We start from the raw sequence: 20,400 nt of genomic DNA, 5'->3' as shown, positions 1-20,400 counted from the left end.
TCCTGTATAGATTCTGAAGGCTTTTACTGAGGGATTTGTTTATATATTATTCAAAGCTTAATTTTCAGAAGATTTTATTCCTATAAATTTGGTGGAAAATGAATTTTTGTATTGCTGTTGACAGTATTCTGATTTGTTGAGTGGTGAAAATAGCCAAATTTCCCACTGTAAAAACACTGAATCTTAATATGTCATCAAAACGAAACAAGAATTTGAAGCTGGCTTATTTAACTTTCGATTTCTGTTCTTGAAATTCATGCAAATTAGTACATATATACTTAGATGATGCCTCATTTGCATATTTAAACATAACAATTCAGACAACCTAATTAAAAAAACATATATATATATATATATATATATATATATATATAATCCAAACATTAACTGGGGAAGTTCCATGGTGATATCTAGTAGTCTTTTTTGACCCTTTCCCCTGCATTATCTCCCCTTAATGCCAACTATAAGGAAAACAGCTGCCCATGTTTCCAGATGAGTCTTGATGCTGGTGGTGTTGGGGATGCACACCCTCGACAGATGTCCTAGCTAACACCCTAATGTCCTAAAATCCTAGAAATGTCCTAAAATCCTAGAAATGTTGGAAAATCCTAGAAAGGTACCAAAATCCTCAACCTCCTAAAATCCTAGAAATGTCTGAAAATCCTTGAAACGTCCCAAACTTAAAATGTCCTGAAATCCCAGAAACGTCTTAAAATCACAGAAATGTCCTCAAATCCTTGAAACACCCTAAAGTCCTAGAAGCATGAATTTACTGGCAGCCGCTTGGCCAGTAAAGTAGTTTTTTTACAGTTTCCTTACTGTATCTTTAAAAGTATATTATAGGCCTACTGTACATATTTTACAGTTAATTGCTGTAAATTCACAGTAATTTATTGTCAGCAGCTTTGCCACTAAAGTACAATATGTAAGATTCTACAGTATAAATGTCCTAAAATCATAGAAATGTTCTAAAATCACAGAAACATCCTAAAATTCTAGGATTGTCATTAAATCCTCGAAATGTTCCCCTAGAAAAGTCCTTAAATCCTATGAATGTCCTAAAATCCTAAAAGCATACTAAAATCCTAAAAAATGTCCTACAACCATAAAAGCATGATAAAATCCTTTAAAAATATGTCCTAAAATCCTTGAAATGTCCTAAAGTTCAAGAAGTGTCTTAAAATCCTAGAAACATCCTAAAATCCTAGAAATTTCCCCAAATCCTAGAAACATGCTGCAACTGGCCCCTGGCTTCCTGTCACTTTGCAAAAGTGGCCCTCAAGCAAAGCAAGTTGAGTATTCCTGATTTCTCCTCCTTGTTAATTGCTACTATGTCCTCTGAACATGAGCATCTCACTGATTCCTCACATGTGACGTGTACAGGTCATGGATGTGTTACAGCTACAGTACAGGTACTGACAAGACTACCAGCCTTTTATTCACACCCATGGCCTCACCGGTGATGACACAACCATGACTCATGGCACACAGGAATTTAGGACACAGGTTTCTGGATTAATGGGAGCTCATTTGTGATAGTATCAGATTATATTGGTGACTTTTAATGTGGTATATTATTTTCATAAATATATAGTGTTGAGGACTAAGGGTCAATAAAATGTCAGTGTTGGATGGAGACTCGTGAATAGTGGAGCTGAATGATGAATTAACCCGCTGAGGGCTGCTCTTTGTCAAGCTGAGGATGTGACCGGAAATAATACTTGTCTGTTGAGCAGAAACATATTGTAGTCCTATAAAATCCATGTCGTTGAGGTTTATGTTGAAGTATTTGTCCGGAAGTCGTGTGTAATGTGTAGTTTGACACGGGGCACGAGCTGACTCCTTTTTGCCACGTTTCACTTAATGACGTAATCCCTCTCCGGGCTTGACAGGTCGCTGTTGCGGTACCGACGCTCACTCAGTGACAGGGTTATCCACGCATCCACACACATCCCCGTTTATCCGCTTTACGTGTCTCTACAGTCTCATTTCAAAGACAGGGAACCCGTCAAACCAAGTCGTGTATTTAGTGTTGTTCCTGCCTCTGCTAACCAGCTGGCTAATGTTAGCTGTTTCCTGGTTGGAGTTGCAGCCATTTTGGATTTTTACAGAGAAACGGCTAGCCGGTCGGGGTTGTGGGAGTAGTGTAAGCTAGCCATTGCTCCCGTTTTCACCACTAAACACTGCTGTGTATCTACAAACGAGGCACGGGAGACTTTTCACGAGGGGGACACACTATAGAACGAGCCAACAATGAATCCCGAATAGTAAGTATCACTCTGAAGAACGCTGTTACATTTTTTTGCTAGCTAGCTAGCTTTGTGCTAACAAGTAAGTTGGCGTTTGCAAATAACTTAAAATCAAGTAAGTTAGCGGCTAACATCAGCTGATACTAGCCTTAATATCCACCTGTGTCTGCCTGGCATACAGTGAACCTTTTACAGGGTTGAATGTTGGTATTAAACATTCACCATAACATCAGTAAAATTGACATTTTTAACACACAACAAAGTGTTCCTTGTGTGGTTGTTAACATGATTTAGCCAGCTGTTGGGCCAGCGGCTGAAGCTTTAGGTTTCGGTTCGCTGCTTTTCACGCTGAGCTGTAACGTTTAAACAGGACAAAGGCTCATTAATTTCGCTAACTGTAACGTTAACCATTCTGTCTGTTTGCGTAACTGTTATTTTCATTTTCATATTTGAACGTTACCGTAATGTCGGTGACATCAGATAGCTACAATTAGCTAATTTGAGTCAGACATTTTCCATCTAAATGAGTCGACAACAAGGGTTCCATTAATTCTTTTTCTTTTTTTGTAAAAAACGACATAAGTTTTTGAGGGTTATACATGTGTCATTGGAATAGCCTACTCATCCCCCTGCTTCTGCAAACAAACAAATACCATGGCAGCAGTGATCTGTTGTTTACGTGTAGCTAATTGAGTTTCCGTTGTACCTGTCTGGTGTTGGCCATGACTCAGTTGTCAGTCATATGTTCTAGCAGTGCTGAACCAAGCTCTCAGTCATGTGTAGGTCACATGCTATAGGACAAGCCCTCTATTTCACCACAGCAGTGTTGGGCAATCACTCACTACTAGCTGTCTTTGCATTCATAAATGTCGCCATGGGTGCCCAGCTAGCAGAAACCGTTCCTACAACATTGGCTAACCTTACCTACAATTCACAATAATGTTTTTTTTTTTTTAAAACCCTTTTAATCTAATGCATAAGGGACGTTTTGGGAACGTTTATCGTTTCAAATAATGTTCCCCAAAGGTTAAATGCTGACTAAGACGTTGCGTTTTAACTGCAACATTCTGAGGATGTTTTGGTGACGTTAAGAGGTGACAGATCATAGCGTTCTTTTATAAAACATTCCCACAAGAACACGAGAACAAGGGAAGAACATTTTAAGAGCAACATTCTTTTTTTTTTATCTGTTTTTATTTATTTATTCACTTGTTTTCTTTCATGTTGGGAAGTGAGGGTGGGATGGGGGTATTTGATCTGTTGTTTAGTAAGTTTAAATGGCACATTCACTGTTGCATCAGTTGTGCTTATTGGACTACTGTATGCCTTTTTTTGTCTTAAAAAAACCTTCAGAAATAGATAGATAGAAATAAAGTTTCAAAAAAATAACATTCAAAACATGTTATTGGGGACTGAGATTACAGACCAGTTTTAATGAAACTTAAATGTAATGTGATATGTTAACAATAAAAAAAAAAAAAAAAATTAATTAAAATTAAAATTAACATTTTTTTATCTTTACAGAGAATGTTACCCTAACTTTAAGAAGAACATTCTGGGAACTAAAAGAAAACTCGACACTGAAAACATTACTAAAATATTACATTAGTTGTAACATTCTGAAAATGTTTTTAGCACCAAAAATTGCTAGCTGAGCGGACTGTTGAATCTTTAGAGTGCAGTTTTCCTGGTTTGGCAACCAGTTACACATAACTATTCTTAAATCTAAAAACGGCATAGTCCTGTGTTAGCGATATTCAATCCCCATTCCCCTATGCAGACTGCTTAACCTTGTATAAATGATTCACCTTCTTAGGTATTGTCTAAGGAGAGTCACCAAACATGTTTACATGAACATGAATAACCTGTTTATGTTCGGGTTTTTGGAGGATTCCATTTATGTTTTTGATATTCTTTTCCACATTCTGTTAATAAGAAACCAGAATTTGCTTATTGGAGTACTCTTAAAGAAATTGGTAACAACCCAATTCCTCTGTGCTTATAAACAGCATATCCGAAATCATTAAACCTTCATTTAGACTCAATTTAGGGAGAACCTCATTTTCAATTATCCAGAGTATGACAAAAGACATTTAAAAACAATTAGAAAAGCAATCAAATAACTGTGAAAAGGGAAGTAAACTCATACAAAACAACAAACAATGATAGCTATGTAAATAGCTAAAACAATACAGGATAATAAACCGTGGTGTAGAAGTCTAATTTAAAATGTAACAAATTAAGATTATAACTAAGGTTGTTTATGTACATTTAATTGCACTTATTTTCAAAAATTAAGCCCACATTTGAGTTTAGAGTGAAATTCATAATGTTGAATACAAAACCTCTAGTTTAAATGACAATTAGTTGCCTGCAGAAATATCTCATCAAAGGCATATTTTGGATTTTTTCTCTTGAAGTGGATGGTGAATAGACCAGAGTTAGGAGAGTGATAGCAATGAGTTCAGAGAAACATGTTGTGTTGAGCAAGGTAGCAAAGTTGACTCTTGGCCTAGTTTGGAGGCCAGGTTTTTTTAACCTCTTGTTTTGGTGTCCTGGTGATGAATCTGCTGAGTAGTGAGAGGTCAGCCTTTCATTGTCCACAGACATAGTCTTAATGAGGAGGGATTGACTGGACTTTATAACAGTGAGATGGAGGAGCAGAGACACTCCTGGGAGGCTGGATAATTCTAATATGCTCAGCTAATGTGTGAGAAAGAAGTTGTATAGTACTGCTTTTCCTCTCTTGATGCTGTTGGTGTAATATCAGTAAGTTTACTGCTAAGATGATACTGTCATGACAATACTTAGACTCTTACTTAGACTGAAAGTTTTGGGTTGTTAGCATAGAGTGCCCGATATTTTTCTGTAGGCTGATGCAGAAGTTAGCGTCGCCCTGGTTCCGTTGTCAAAAAGCCTATAGGATTTTTCCATTGGATTACATAAAAAATAAAGTTCTGTGGCAAACAAATGTTTATGATACTTTCATTTTTTGCTCAGCAGGATACTTATAACAAATGAACATTTTCAGGATTTTTGAAGCCTAAATGCAGTTGCCAGGAGTAAAAAGCTTATGTTAGGGTATAAACAAACTTCACCACAGTCTCATGACGTACATGATGGTGTTCCGTAGTCTAGCTTAGCCATTATTCAGCAACCGCCTTCTTGAAGACACATGAAGGCTACAGAGTTCACAGTGGGGTATTTATGGACATATTGTATGTCCTAGAAAATGTGAATGTCTCTTCAGTATGTATTAACCACAGACCTTATTTCAGGATTCTAAACGAAAGCCCATTCCAAACAAAAAAAACAAAAAAAATTTGACTTTGAGACGAGGGAACCGGGAGTGCTGAAATGCCAACTAATTTTCGAGTTTAGGGACTCCGTTTGACTGGATGAGACATGCTATCAAGGTTCCTTGCTGGGATTTATTTGTAACCAGGACACCAGCATCCTACTTAACCTAGGAGGTCCCTGAAATCAAAAGGAAAGATTTATAGTTATTTTTTTTTTACCAGAGCCCTGGATCTCTGTTCAGGCATTTTAGGAGGACAAGAAAAGGCAGAACACTAGCTGGTCATTAACAAACCAAATATTAGACAGGCTAAGCAGTCTGTACTTGGATAGTGCTTTGTGTGTTTTGGGGGAAGCGAAGGATTATCATTATATTGCCTAATTTAATATGGGTGTGTAATTTTAAGTGATGCAGGAAGGCGTTTGGATTTGTGCGTTGGCTGCAGGCTGTTTAGACCTGCCATGTTGCATGACAGTGTTTAGGTGGTCATTGGTCTGGATAATCTTAATATAAGTAGAGTTCCCTACCCTTAGTGCGTGAACTGTCCACAACAATGCTCTGAAGAGTGAAACCTGAGCATCTGTCACATTGGTCGCATGCCACAGGAGACTACACTGCAAATACTTTCAATCTAAGTCTTAGAATTAACTTAAATGTCCAAGGCCGAGTCCACACTTACACGGGTAATTATGAAAGCAGGGTTTTCCCTCCTTCATTCCCAAAAAAAGACAATTCAAGCACTGTTTTAAAAAAATGAAAATGCAAAAACACATTTGAAGTTCTGCCAGAAGCCAAACCAACAGGTGGTGATATAATTAGGGCTTGGTATTGTTTGTAACATATCAATTCCAATTCTGCTAATCATTTCTGGTTTTTAAAGATTCTTGATTGCAATTCTTTGAGGGGTGGAGTCAAAACAGGTCACCTGTTTATTTCACACAAAAAAACTTTTACACGATTCATATTTACACAACTTATCCTTCAACTCCAAAGATATAGCAGGATAAAGGACAAATTGTAATTTGTTTTTTTAATCTTTCTTTCAAAAATGACCAGTAAATCTACCTTGAACCTTGTATATTCAATCACAGGGCTGAGCAAGATAAACATGTATGTCATATCTAGAAATGTTACTGGATATTATAATATTGTTATATGGAATAAATTGTCTTTTTTTTCTCCTGATTTTAAAGGTTGCATTACAGTAGAGTGATGTACTTACCTTACTTATCTGACATTTCTATTTGTTTTAATACTGGCCTTTACAGGCCAAAATAAAATATTAAAATATATAAAATATTAAAATATTAAATTAAAAAATAAAATATTTTCATGTTATAACAGGATATTTTCACATTATATACTGCACACAAACATATAACATTAGAACAAGAAATGTATATAGTTATAACAAAATACTAATTATCTCATTTTAGTGAAGCATCTCAGACTGGTAACCCATAAAAAGCAGCAGATTGGTTGAGTCATTTCAGCACAAAATTTCATGCCACACCTTTGTGCACCTAATCTTCAAATTCATCATCAAGCTAAGTTTTAGAAGGTTTTTTTCTGGTTTTGGGAGGCATGAGGTCTCGCTCAGGAAGCCAGAACTGGAGTAATCCAGATATGTTTCTTCAATAGTATAATAAGCTGTTACATAGTCCCAATAAATATAAATCAGACCAGGGAGAAGAGATGCAACATGTGCTTGTTTTCCCGGATCCTTTCAGCCGGCTCCATATGTCCAGTCACATGATCAGGCAGCTTCCTGCACTACCTTCAGAAATGTGCCTGAGCTCAGCAGGGTTCATTGTCCTCAGTGTTTCATTTCCTTGTAAAATGCTGACCTTTCAGCCACGCTGCCAAGTGATGTAATGACACTTAATGCTGATAGACATATTTTAATGTAACTGAACATCAGTGATTGTCCTCCTGCATCATCTAACTGAAACTGACATTAAATCAAAAAGCTGCAGGGTTTTTAAAACATGTCCCATCACCGCTATGAATGAGCAGTGTGACATCTTGAATCAGACATGTGTTCCCAGGCGTTTACCACGGCACCCAATTATGAAGTGAAATGGATAATCTTTAACCCAGCTCACTTGGTTAACAATTTCAGAATATCCTCTAACTAAAGTTTGTCTTACTTTTCCCTCACAGTGACTATTTATTCAAGCTGCTCCTGATCGGTGACTCTGGTGTTGGAAAGTCTTGCCTTCTTCTCCGGTTTGCAGTAAGTTTCACCTAAGGGTAGAACATACAGAAAATGTGTATTAGCTCCATCTCCCCTTAAACACTTCAGTATTCAGTCGTAGAGTATTTTAGGGGGAACTATGCAGTTAAACATCAGTATCACTGCTGTCTTCACTTGGTTTCTCATTAACTCATGGAGAAACCGTTGGACCTGGATATGATGCTCTACATGTGCAGACTGAAGCAGTTCACTTGTAACTCATTCATTCACTGTGTAACATGCCCCAATTTGTATACCATTGAAACCTTCACTGTACCAACACCTTCAGGCTGTACTGAATGATTTATCAATATTAAATCAATATCATGATATGAGGCTAGATGTCATCTTAGGTTTTGGATCTTGGTATGTCGTAAGTGTTGTGTTTTTCTGGTTTTAAAGGCTGCTTTACAGTAAAGTGGTGTCATTTTTTAAACTTACCAGATTGTGCTACCAGTTGTTTAATAAGATCAGAATGGCAGACTTTGATAATAAAAATGGATGTGTTGTCTCCAACTTAAGCACTGACAAGTTTATCACGGAGATGCGAGTGAGGGGTAACCTAACCACAGTCCTTTTCTCATACCCCTTTCCCACCAAAAAAATCGAGCATGCATGTGGGTTTTTCAGACATGGGTAAATGTTTTACTAGTTTTACAGTATATATTGTTCTTTGCTGCTTATCCTGTTCACTTCTGACAACTGTAATGATTCAAATTACCCCTCTGTGAGACTAATAAAGGATTATCTTATTTTATCCTGGTTACCTCTCTTCCTATATCTCTTATTCAGTCTGTCTTTGAAACTCAGTGCAGACTAACTTGTTGTAGTACTGCTTAGGAGAAGACGGGGTAATTACTGACAGCAAGTCATTGTATCTCGCCAGTTGAGCTGAAATTAGCATATCCACCCGCTTGCTGTGTTCCCATTGGAGCTGGAGACGGTAAAAATCTGCGTACTGCAGAGTCATTTGACTTAGGTGTGAATGTACGCATTCTCATTGCATTAAAAAAAATAGAAATTAAAAAATCAGCAAACTTTCTTTTGCTGCCGTCACATAGGTTAGTAATGAAGGATGGTCTCCAGAGCCACTCTCCTCCCTCTCATTTCCACTCCTGTCTGGTCAGCAGATGTTGTATCAATCATATTCTAAAATTATATGTTATTGTTGGGCCCTGCAGTCATTCAGAAAAGGCTCTTTGAGACTCTAAGTCCTTCAAAAAATGAGGAAACACCTACATTTGGAGCAAAACAATATGAAGCCAAGATGTGAAGCAATTTTTAGAAATTTGAGAAATCAAAACAGAAAACAGGGAATGTGAGAAGTAAGTAAAACAGAATCTGGAAAAAATTAAACAGTATTATGGGGCCCTAAGCTTTGTCAGTACTTAAGGCCCACACCTTCTGTCTAATGGGCTCTTCCTCTTCTGTAGTCCTCCACTGGTTTTCACATCATAATTGCACACAAGGAGAAGAAGCACACACACAAACACACGTGTATAAATATGTATGTAACACATTGTTTGTTAATAAACTGTGTTAATTTAACTCTTTTGACTCTGCTCCCAAATGTCTTTGTGTACTCCTGAGGGAAAAAGTTAGCATCGAGTCCAGACCGCAGCTACCTCCCACTAGTGCTAGTAGTGACCAGTGCAGTGTGTGTGTGTGTGTGTGTGTGTGTGTGTGTGTGTGTGTGTGTGTGTGTGTGTGTCTGTCTGTGTGTCTGTGTCTGTCTGTCTGTCTGTCTGTCTGTCTGTCGAGGAGAGGGAAGTGAGCAGGATGTGTGAGCCCTCTAACTGTGACTGTTTCTCTCTGCAGGATGACACATACACAGAAAGTTACATTAGCACTATTGGTGTGGACTTCAAAATACGAACCATAGAGCTTGATGGAAAGACCATTAAACTTCAGATTGTAAGTATCCTATTGCTTCACTTTCACTTTCACCAACCATGGCTCACTCAGTCAAGTTTTCTTTTTTTTTTTCGTCTTTGGACATTTGTCTGCCCATTATTCTGGTTTTTCCTCTTGTCAACAAAGCCCATTGAAAACCTCTGTTCTTTGTTTTGTTTTGGGTTTTTTTGAAAACTTTATTTTCTTATTTTCAAGTTATTGAACAGATGTACAGAATACATAAACAACCATAGCGCAGGACAGAAGTAATAATACTAGCCCCCCCTTCAAGGCTCAGGAAGAAAAAGAAACAAAAAGTAAAAAACACACACAAAAAGAGGCACAAAACTAGACTAGTGGTAATATGTTAAAGATGGCCGTGTGCAAATCAGGTGTTTTAGTCCATTTTCAAATATGAGAGAATACTTCAAATGACGACCGCAGTAAATGTTGAGGGAGTTGAGGCAGTGTCTCTTAATACTTTCTAACTTCTTTACCCTGTCTGTGGCTCTCAATCCAAGCCCACTGGTTCCCACTCAGGATGCAGAAGTTATTCAAACAGGATGACATGCATTTGTTAGGCTCTATTTTCAACTGCGGATAATCTCATTAATATGTATTAAACTAATTAATACCCATTTGTTTCTGTATTGAGTATTCAGGGAGCAGGATGGTGTATGTGGGATTGAGTCTAAATATGTGTGTTCATGGTAATGAAGGAGACCAGTGTCAGCCAGGAAAACAGTGTAGCCCTCTGATGTGTTTTTAATGGTTTTTAACAACAATAGAGCTCTATAGAGATCAGACTGCCACATACTGGTACTCATCAAGATGTCAAGGCCGCACCTCTTGTTGGAGGACAGAAAACGTAAATCCTGTGGATGACAATGCAGTGTGACATGTGTTGGGATTATTAATAATAATTTGACACATTTTCTATGATTATTTCTGTTAAAATAAGCATTTTTATAGAAATGTTTAATAATCCAGGATGCAAACTTGTCACCTCTGGGCAAAAATAACTGTTTTGAGTCTCTGAGGACAGAGTCACGCAAATATAACAGTGTCAGTTTTTGGCTACACTCATGCCTGAATGTTAGAATCTCCCACAGTAGCATTATGATAGCCTTAGGGTATGTCATGCTTGGGGCTGTGAATTTAGTAATCGTAGCAATCACAATTTAGATCTAACGTTAAGTCTAACGTGAAGTGTCATTACCACTAAATCTAACATTATTGTACTTGTTATTCCAATTCCACTCCATTACTAACTTAAGCATTCAGGGACTTGTTGACAATAAAACATAAAACTACAACAAAAAGCACATCACTTACTAAACACAGAATAAAATACTGCACAAAGTGCATCACAAGTCAAGATGATGCTGGTCTTGAGACTGGTCAGTGGCACAGAAGAAGAAGATATGTCACACTTTGATACACACATAGTCCTTGGTAGTAAATGCATTAACTGTTGGTCTGTCTCAGAACATGACATTTGTTGACAAGAAGAAAAAATACAGGATAGTAACAGCGTTTTTTTTTGTTTGCTTGTTTTTAAACAAATAGGAATAAGCAACTATTGTATTGCCATTCTACAATGCAAATTTGCACAGTGAAATAAGAATTGATGAGCTATGAATGCTACTTGTGGTTATCATGGCTTTCAGTGGATGATTTTTAATGTCCCAGGAGACTTTTAGACTCTTTCAAGAATAAATGACAGTGAATAAATAATGATGACATCAATAATAAAATGAATAAATTCAGTGATTTCTATCACCAGCAGCTCAGCTTTTACATTTGTCTTTCTACACAACTAATGTGATACCATTATATCCCCATGAAAGATGCTTTTGCTGTGCATTACCTCTGACTCTGTGCACCTGTAGCTGGAGGCTCTCTGCTCTAAGACAGAGCCGTTATCGGCTTCTTTTAGAAAGCAACAATTAAGCTCTCAGTTGAGCCCAATGGCAGTAAGATCTAGACAGCCATGTTCTCTTTTTCATGTTTATTTTCCTGATATTGGCACCTTGTGCTCAGCTAAACATTTTAATTACCTTAAACCAGCCGATGGAAACAATAGATTTTCTACTTGTTGCCACATTTGTAACGCCGGCTCTTACTTCCTTTGATTGTGGAATGTAATGATTATGTGTAATGATCACAGTCAGCGCAAGTAATCACAGTTAGGCCTGTGGCAGTTATGTCGTAATTGCCACAGTTATAATGTTTGTGTTGACCTTTAAAAGCTGTAAATGTGCTGTTGCTTTTGTCTTTGTTAAAATAAACTGTCAAACCCAGTCATCAACTGTATTCATGTGTCTCCTGTGACAGTGGGATACGGCGGGGCAGGAGAGGTTTCGTACAATCACATCCAGCTACTACAGAGGAGCTCATGGTATCATTGTAGTGTACGATGTCACAGACCAGGTCAGTATAACGGCACTCCATTTCATACCTTTTACAACAATCATTTGATACACTAGGAGATTAGATTTTGCCTCAAGAGGACATGTTATTTTGTTCATTGATAGCTTAACTTTCTACCATAATGGTGAGACAGAATCGTACTGACGAGTCATTGCTCTTCTCTGATGAGGGGAAAGAAGTCTGTCTTCCTCAGTGGATTTTCACTGTGCGAAGTTTGAAGAGATGTTTACTGTTGATGCTTTTGTCTGCTAACACGTTGTTTGCTATATAAAGGTCTGTTTTTGCTCCACACGAAATATTGTGACATGACGTCAGGTCTATATAGAGAACCCCTTTAATGAGTCCTAAAACCTAGAAATGCATTAACATTTTAGCACCTCTGGTTACTTTGTCTTAAAGTCAATGGATTTTTTGAATGGGTCTGCAATGATTCAAAATCCTATGGAAAAATCCCATAGACTTTTTGACAAGGGACCCAGGGCAACTTTAGCTTCCCTTTAGTTATCCCTGGTGCACTCTATTAGGCCAGGGATAGACAACATCTGTTTTTAAGGTTGGGTTCCAGGAAGACTGAATTCAGCAACTGGATATTGCTTGATAACACATGATGTATCTTGAAATTATTCTTCAAGACCTGTAAAGCCTGATGTAATATGATAGTGTTCAGTTGTAATTGAGTGAAGTGTTCATACTAACTTTGCTTTGTGGTGTCTCGATTGTTTGATAAAAGTGGTCCACACATGAAGCCTTATGGTAGCTCAGAAAGCTCATTGTGTCCACTGGGTCCTTGTATTAAAATTTAACTGATGCTCTATCACATGAAGTCCTAACACAGTAGAGAGAACTTCTAATTTTTATTTTACAATCAAGAGATGGTTTAACAAGAGATGGTGGAACTAGACGTAGTTCCCCCGAAAACCTTGTGATGGAGGTGGTTCAATTTAAACAAAGTTCCATACAGTTACAATTATCCAGAGCTAAGAAAAAGTGAAAAAGAACGTGTCAACACCTGCTTCGGACTCCACGTAACTCCACCATATCTTGACTTTAGATACATACATGTAATATAATAAAGCTTTCAGGTTAAGATTTTTTAATGTTTTTTTCATAAATCTGTGCTATTTGCCACCATTTACTTCAGGCTTTGCCCAACTCAGAATTATGCCAGTTAAATCAGATTCAGCAGTTCAGTACAAACATTAGACTTTGTTTTGTGTTTTTTTGATTTTAAGTTTAAAAGCGTGAACGAGGCTCAGTGGGACATTCAGTGTGACAGAGGTATTTTTGTAATGTAGAAAACATGGTAACTGCACTAATAACAGGTTGGAAATGTGCAACAACATTTTTGCCAAATTTAGATATCAAATAAAAGCCAGAAACTGTGTGGTACTAAAATCACCACTTCAAAGCAGAGGTCAGAAGGTAACGTTTTTGAGTGCAAAGTCACTCTTCCTCCATAAAGCTGCCTGCATGTCTGCAGCTGTTTGTAACTAAAAGTAGTATCAAAGTCAAGAGCACTCACTCAGCAGCAGAAATTTGGGGATCTAATGTACACTGCACAGCACAGTGAATAGCAAACAAAAATAAAACAGCTGTTTTAACTTGAAGTAGTCTCAGTCAACTGAGGGGTCTCCAACTGATGATTCAAATTTCTAGATTTCAAGAGGCAGCCCTGTACGTCTGTATGTGGGTTACACAAATATTCATCAAATATAGCTAAATCCTGTCCCACTGTGGTCTGATACACACAGAGAGAGAGAGATTCTGGCCAGATATCTTAAACTACAGGAAAACTGAGCACTCACATAGCAACAAAAAAAATCATAATAACCTTTACCAGTAAATTGTTGATGGAGTAGTGCAGTGCTCGCACTGCCTCATATGTGGCTGTTCTAATCAATGACGAACAGGTTTCTTTCTTGGTCGAAAATCTCCAAAACACCACATAAGCTTGATTTTGGTCAAATCTTACTAATATTAATGGCACAAGCAAGTACCATATATAAAGACACAATACCAACTGTGACGGCAAAAAAAGGTTATTAAAAAAAATAGCGGTTTTGGACATTCAAGGAAGAAAGAAAGTTTGAAGCCCCAACTGTAGAAGTGAAAGCATTTCACCTCTGAATGGATCCAGAGCTTGTGTGCAGAGCTCGGAGTTCGTAATATCTCAGATCGTGTTCTGTCCTTGAAATGTTTCAGACTGATTACTTGACAAAAAAAAATGCCGTAAACCAGGGAGCACTGCTCTTAAAACGCAACCATATTGTATCAAAAGTGTGAAAGCTGCTGATGTCCCACAGCAGATTGAGCTCAGTGCTAATGTGGAACTGTTTACGGTTTTAGGAGTCCTTCAACAATGTCAAACAGTGGCTACAGGAGATCGATCGCTACGCCAGTGAAAATGTCAACAAGCTATTGGTTGGGAACAAGTGTGACCTGACGACGAAGAAGGTGGTGGATTACACAACAGCAAAGGTAAGGTGCCTGGTTTTTTTATTTATAAGTGCTTGGGCCAAATCGGGTATTCAGCAATGCACATTTCATTCATTTTTTTTTAATACTTACATTTTTGTTGAAAAAACAACATTTACATAGAGACATAAACATTAAACATATAATTTCACCCACAATAACAATAACAACAACATTACCTAAAAAGGAAATCTACCTAGTAACATGGGGGTGTCCTCTCTTACAAATTTGTGATGCGTCGCCCTGATCTGAAACTAGATCTCCTAATCTGTGGCGTCATTTACTTTTCTTTTATACTCAACCCGTTTTTCCCACTTTGATTAAAATTTCCCTCCTGGACCCCCAATGTGTGTGTGTGAATCTTTCCATCTCATATCTTTCCTCTACTACACCCAGCCATTGCTCCTTTTAGGTGGGTCAGCTCTGCACCATGCCCTCGTTATGGGTTTCTTGCTGGCTGCCAAGAGTACCTTTATCAAGTGTCTGTCCCGGCCCTGAGTGTTTTCCTGTGTCAAATTCCCCAGGTATAACACCAGGCCAGTCTGAGGCACCTCATAGCCTAATACCCCCTTTAATACTCCCCATACTCCTTCCCAGTACTCCCTTAACTTTTGGCATTTCCAAAATATGTGTGTGTGCACCACCCCCTCCTGTCCACATAGCCACCAGGACACACTCTGTTCTGGGGCGTACCTCCCTTTTGTCTTTGGGGTTATGAAGAATCGTACAACATTCTTCCAACTGAACTCCCTCCATACTCTTGACCCGGTGGTTGAACCAGTCTTCCTCAGTTATCTCAGTTCCATGTTCTCTTTCCCACTTTTCTGTTATATACAGGGTTGAGTTTCCCATACTCTTCAACAGAGCCTGGTACAGAGCTGAGGTCACCCCTCCCATTTTCCCTTTATATGCATCAATAATTACTTTAATTACCCCAATCTGCTCAGTGTTCTTATCTATTCTTATTTCCCTTCTATAATAATCCCTTGCCTGTAGATACCTAAAATAGTCGGTTCTGTCCAATTCAAATCTATCTTTTTAGGTTCTGAAAACTTTGCATTTCATCTTTTTCTATCTTTATACATATTGCTGTGATGCCTTCTCTGGCCCATCTCTTAAATCCCTGATCTTCTTTTCCCAGCTGAAATTTATTATCATACATCAACCACCTTAAAGTCTTTGTCTAGTTTGTATCTCCTTATTATTGTATTCCAAATATTTAGGGTGAATTTGGTAATTGGGTCCAGTAGGCTTTCCTCTGTCCTATATAATTCTGTCCCTGGTGGTGCTTGGATCTGATAGCTTTCTACCTTAGTTTCAATGTCTTTCCATTTGACTACATAATCCTCATTACACCAGCATGCTACGGCCCTGATCCGGGCTGTATAGTAATAGTCGTTGAGATTTGGCTCCGCCATTCCTCCTCTCTCTTTGGGTAGTTGCAGAGTCTCAAGTCTAATTCTGCCCCCCCCCACAAATAAATCTTGAGATCCCTTTGTCCCACTCCATAGATAGTTTTGTGGTACAGATATGGGATGAGCAAAGAATGATAAAGGTACAACAACCTTGTGTCCCTCTTGATGTTGTGTTGGTCTGTGTGTAATTTGCATTATATAATTTGTCTACCCCTTTTGTGATGCTCACCCTTAAGTATTTAATCTTGTCCATGTCCCACCTAAATTTGTATTTATCTTTGATCACTATTGTTGGTGTGTAATTCAGAGCCAATCACTGTGTCTTTGTCACATTAGGTTTGTACCCTGAGTATTGTCCATGTTCCTCCAGTAAATCCATAAGTCTTGGGAAAACTCACATCTGGCTGTCCTATATATGATATCACGTTGTCCGCAAATAGGCCCACTTTGTGTTCTGTACCTCTTACCTCTATTCCCTTAATATTGTGGTTCTGCCTATTTGCTTGGGCAAGTGTTTCTATAAACATATCAAAAAGTGTCGGGGATAGACAGCAGCCCTGCCTCGTCGACCTCTCTAACTTTATCCGACCAGTCAGACTACTGTTCATCTTCACTCGTTATACAATGATGTGATACATTTAACAGACTTCTCATTAAAGCCAAACTTTCTTAAGACATTACACAGATATGTCCATCCCACACTATCAAATGCCTTCTCTGCGTCCATGCTAACTGCACTGCACTTTCTCCCCTCTTTTGGGCCTCCTCCACTATATGAATTGTTTTCCTTATATTATCCTGTGCCTGTCTCCCTCTGGTAACACCAGTCTGGTCCTCCTCTATAATGTCAGGCATAAATGTCTCAAATCTTTTGGAAAATATTGAGGTATATATTTTATAATCTACATTAAGTATGGATATTGGTTGAAAGCTACTACACAGTTCTCTATCCTTGCCTTCTTTAGGAATTATGGAAATTATGGCTTCTTTCCAGGATGGGGGAATTTTGCACTCTTTCATAGTATATCTAATTATCTATCTAAATTTAGTATATCTAAATGATGCTAACATTATGGGGCTTAATTCCTGTCTAAATATCTTATAGAATTCAGATGAGAACCCATCTCTTTCTCCGTAATATCAGAGTTCAAAATTCTGTTCTGTTCTTCCCCTATTGATGGCAGATCCAGCCCCTCTAAAAATGTTTTTATACTCCCTTCATCTGCTGCACCTGGCTGTGTGTATAATTCCTTATAGTACTCCTCAAATACCCTCTATATTTCCTCAGGTTCTCTCAATAGTTCCTTGGTTTTGGGTTTCTAATCTAATCTTATGTTTAGTGTTTAATGTTTGTTGTGTCCTTATCCTTCTGGCCAGTAATCTACTTGCTTTGGATCTCCCTTCATAGTATGCCTGCTTCACAAGCCTAGCTTTCTTTTCTACCTCTGTTAATAATACCTTATCACTCACTCTAGTTTCCTTAACCTTCCCTAGTGATGTTAATGTTGTCTCTCTAATTCCTTTAATTGCCCATTTAAGTTTTGATATAGTTCCAGTCTGTTTTTTTGAGGAGTGCTGTTTGCGCTGTTAATTTCCCTTTTACCACTGCCTTCAGTGCATCCCACAGAATGGTCGGGTCCACTTCCCCGTTGTCATTTTCCTCCCTATATCTGATTATATCTTTCTTTATTTCTTCCACTAATCATTTATTATTCAATAGGCCCACATTTAACTCCCAGACTGTGTTCCTCTTTCTACCGATAAGGTTTACTGTTAGGTACACCGCACTATGACCAGACAAGTCTGTTACACCTACCCCACAGTCTTCCACCTTGTGTTTGTCTCCCGTTGTGATAAAAAAGTAGTCTATCCTAAAGTAAGTTGAGTGTGGATGTGAATAATGTGTGTAGTCTCTATCTAGTGTATGCATATCCCTCCATATATCTGTGAGTCCCAGTTCTTTCAGTTGTAAATTCATATATCCAGTGATATGTGTCCTAGTCTTCTTTGTGCTCGTTGTATACAAATCATAATTTAATACCATATTGAAATCCCCCCCATGGATCAAAATTCCCTCCATTTCTGCCGCTATATTAAACAGAGCTTTGAAAAATTTCTTTTCACTGTCCGGCGGTGCATATACATTTATTAGGGTAACCATTTGTCCTTCCATCTTCCCCTTAACCAGCACATATCTCCCCTCTCTGTCATTTATTTCTTTGTTTATTTCAAATTTTACTGAATTTCTAATTAGTATGGCCACCCCTCTTCTATGACTTTGCTGAAATGAACTATAAAATGTATTGCTGTAACCATATCTTTTCAGTTTTTCATGTTCTTGTGATGATAGGTGAGTTTCTTACATAAAAATGACCTGCACCTCCTCCTTTCTAAATTTTGTTAGTACTTTCCCTCTTTTTATCAGATTGTTCATACCATTGACATTTAACGACACCATTTTGATACCCCTACATTGCATCACATTTTCCTTTAGTGCGTCTTTCTGTTCCCCACGTCACAAAACAAAAACAATGAAACAACAGCAACTGCAACCGTTTAAAGCTGCCTATACTTCATACCGGAAGTCTCAATTCATTCATCTTTATTGAATTTTGAATACAAATACTGCACACCTTTAGTATTCAGTGTTTCCTATAGAATTAGGGTGAATGTGTAGCGGTACCTTCTCTGTCCCCTCTCTAAATTCATTTTTTTGCAGGTCCACAAGTGCAGTGCAGGTGTAGCTCTCCATGAGGTTTTTTTTTTCCTCAGCAGTAGTTTGTGACATGCGAGGCGAATAATTGATCTGTTCAGAGCTGATCAGATGGATGAGAGTAGCAGCTGCTGTGCGTGAAAGCAAACTTTTAGTCACAACACAATGAATAGTCAAGTTTCACTTCACTTTTCACCACACCTAATGTTCCGCTGCTTCATCTGTGCCCAGAGTATACTCTGTGCTCAGAGAGTGTGGAGCGATGAGTATCCAGATGGTATATATATATTTCATAGGTGCTTATAATTAGGGGTCGACAGATTACAGGCCTGTATGATATTTGTCATTTTACTGGTTGTCTGTATCGGTGTTTTATTTTAATTATTTCCAATTCAGTTGATCCATTAAAAACTGCAAAGAAAGTGTCAGCATGGAAACTTTGACTTTGTAAAACTTCAGGGAGCTATTTTTATCTATTAATTTTTATTTAAATTTTAACTTTATAAAAAGAAAGTTGCAGTGAACTTGCTGTCTTTGATGTTGAAAGTTTGTTAAATTCCAAATTCTAAATACTGACAAAGATTTTTTTTTTTTATTGTAAATGCATATCTGTTCCAAATATCTGTAATCGGTCTCGTTAACTACTAATAATTGGTATCGGCCCTGAAAACAAATATCCGTCGACCCCTTCTCCTGATGATCTGTCCAGCTTCAAAAATAGAAAATGTACCAAAATGGTCTTTGCATCAGCATGACATGTATATTGAAAGATGAACTCTTTAAGTTAGCCTAAAATGGCTAACTTAAATTTTTTTGCTGAAAATGAGAAAGACCGCTATGTCAGGGAGGGCTACGTACAACCCAGAGTCACAAGCACCTCTTATCAGTATTAGAGCTATTCCAAGGTATTATGGAGTGCTTCAAGCAGCACTAAAAACATCACCGTTATCTGACAGGGTTATCAAAGAGTTATACTTTGTCCTACATTGTGTTGACTGAAGCGGCCCATACAACTGACAGGATATCTTTTCTGTGTAACGTTGGTTTCTCATCCCTGTTATGTCACGTGATGTTTATTATGTTATCATTTTTTCCCCACCATTTCATATTTTGCTTTGCACATATACAATAAGAGCCTCACAACTGCAAAAAATATGCCTAAACTTATGTTTTCCTCCATGTGTGCAGGAGTTTGCAGACTCTCTGGGCATTCCCTTTTTGGAAACTAGCGCCAAGAACGCCACCAATGTGGAGCAGGCCTTCATGACCATGGCTGCTGAAATCAAGAAGAGGATGGGCCCTGGGGCCACGGCTGGCGGAGGGGAGAAGCCCAACGTGAAGCTGACCCCCGGCACTACTGTCAAGCCTTCATCAGGAGGATGCTGCTGAAAGAGAAACCACTTCCACTTTGCCCTCCTCTCGTCCCAACTCCTGCCCCTCTTTACTTCAGGCCTGTCAGCCTGGCCGCCATCCCCTCTCAAAGTCCACTGTGTCCCAGCAACGCCCCACCAAGAGTAGACAGGACAGGGAAGACATGCTCCTCATGTCTGTGTGAGAACAAGATAAAGTTGCCTGTATTTGTACTGTACATAGTATAGCCGCACTACCAAAAACAAATAAAGCATCCTTCTTGTCATACTGTCCTGTTATTGATGACTAATTCTACAGATAGGTGATGATTCGGCCCG

General features: G+C 38.2%; 1 protein-coding gene across 1 annotated transcript; it reads left to right on the top strand.

Moving 5' to 3' along the window:
* Positions 1-1,771: 1,771 nt before the first annotated feature.
* LOC121954202 (ras-related protein ORAB-1-like) lies at positions 1,772-20,348 on the top strand. Its single transcript, XM_042501540.1, has 6 exons — positions 1,772-2,267; positions 7,711-7,783; positions 9,602-9,697; positions 12,014-12,109; positions 14,456-14,587; positions 19,901-20,348. Exons 1-6 carry the CDS (start codon positions 2,254-2,256, stop codon positions 20,099-20,101), a joined length of 612 nt encoding a protein of 203 aa, XP_042357474.1. The 5' UTR covers positions 1,772-2,253; the 3' UTR covers positions 20,102-20,348.
* The last annotated feature ends 52 nt before the right edge of the window (positions 20,349-20,400 follow it).

The sequence above is a fragment of the Plectropomus leopardus genome, chromosome 15 (assembly GCF_008729295.1).
Source record: "Plectropomus leopardus isolate mb chromosome 15, YSFRI_Pleo_2.0, whole genome shotgun sequence".
In the NCBI taxonomy this organism is placed as follows: domain Eukaryota; kingdom Metazoa; phylum Chordata; class Actinopteri; order Perciformes; family Serranidae; genus Plectropomus; species Plectropomus leopardus.
This window is presented reverse-complemented; position numbering and strand designations above follow the sequence as displayed.

What these genes read in the sequence shown, in the direction of transcription:
- LOC121954202 (XM_042501540.1), top strand. An exon ending in TGTACGATGTCACAGACCAG is followed by an intron (nt 12,110 to 14,455) that starts GTCAGTATAACG and finishes TTACGGTTTTAG; the next exon opens with GAGTCCTTCAACAATGTCAA. An exon ending in TGGATTACACAACAGCAAAG is followed by an intron (nt 14,588 to 19,900) that starts GTAAGGTGCCTG and finishes CCATGTGTGCAG; the next exon opens with GAGTTTGCAGACTCTCTGGG.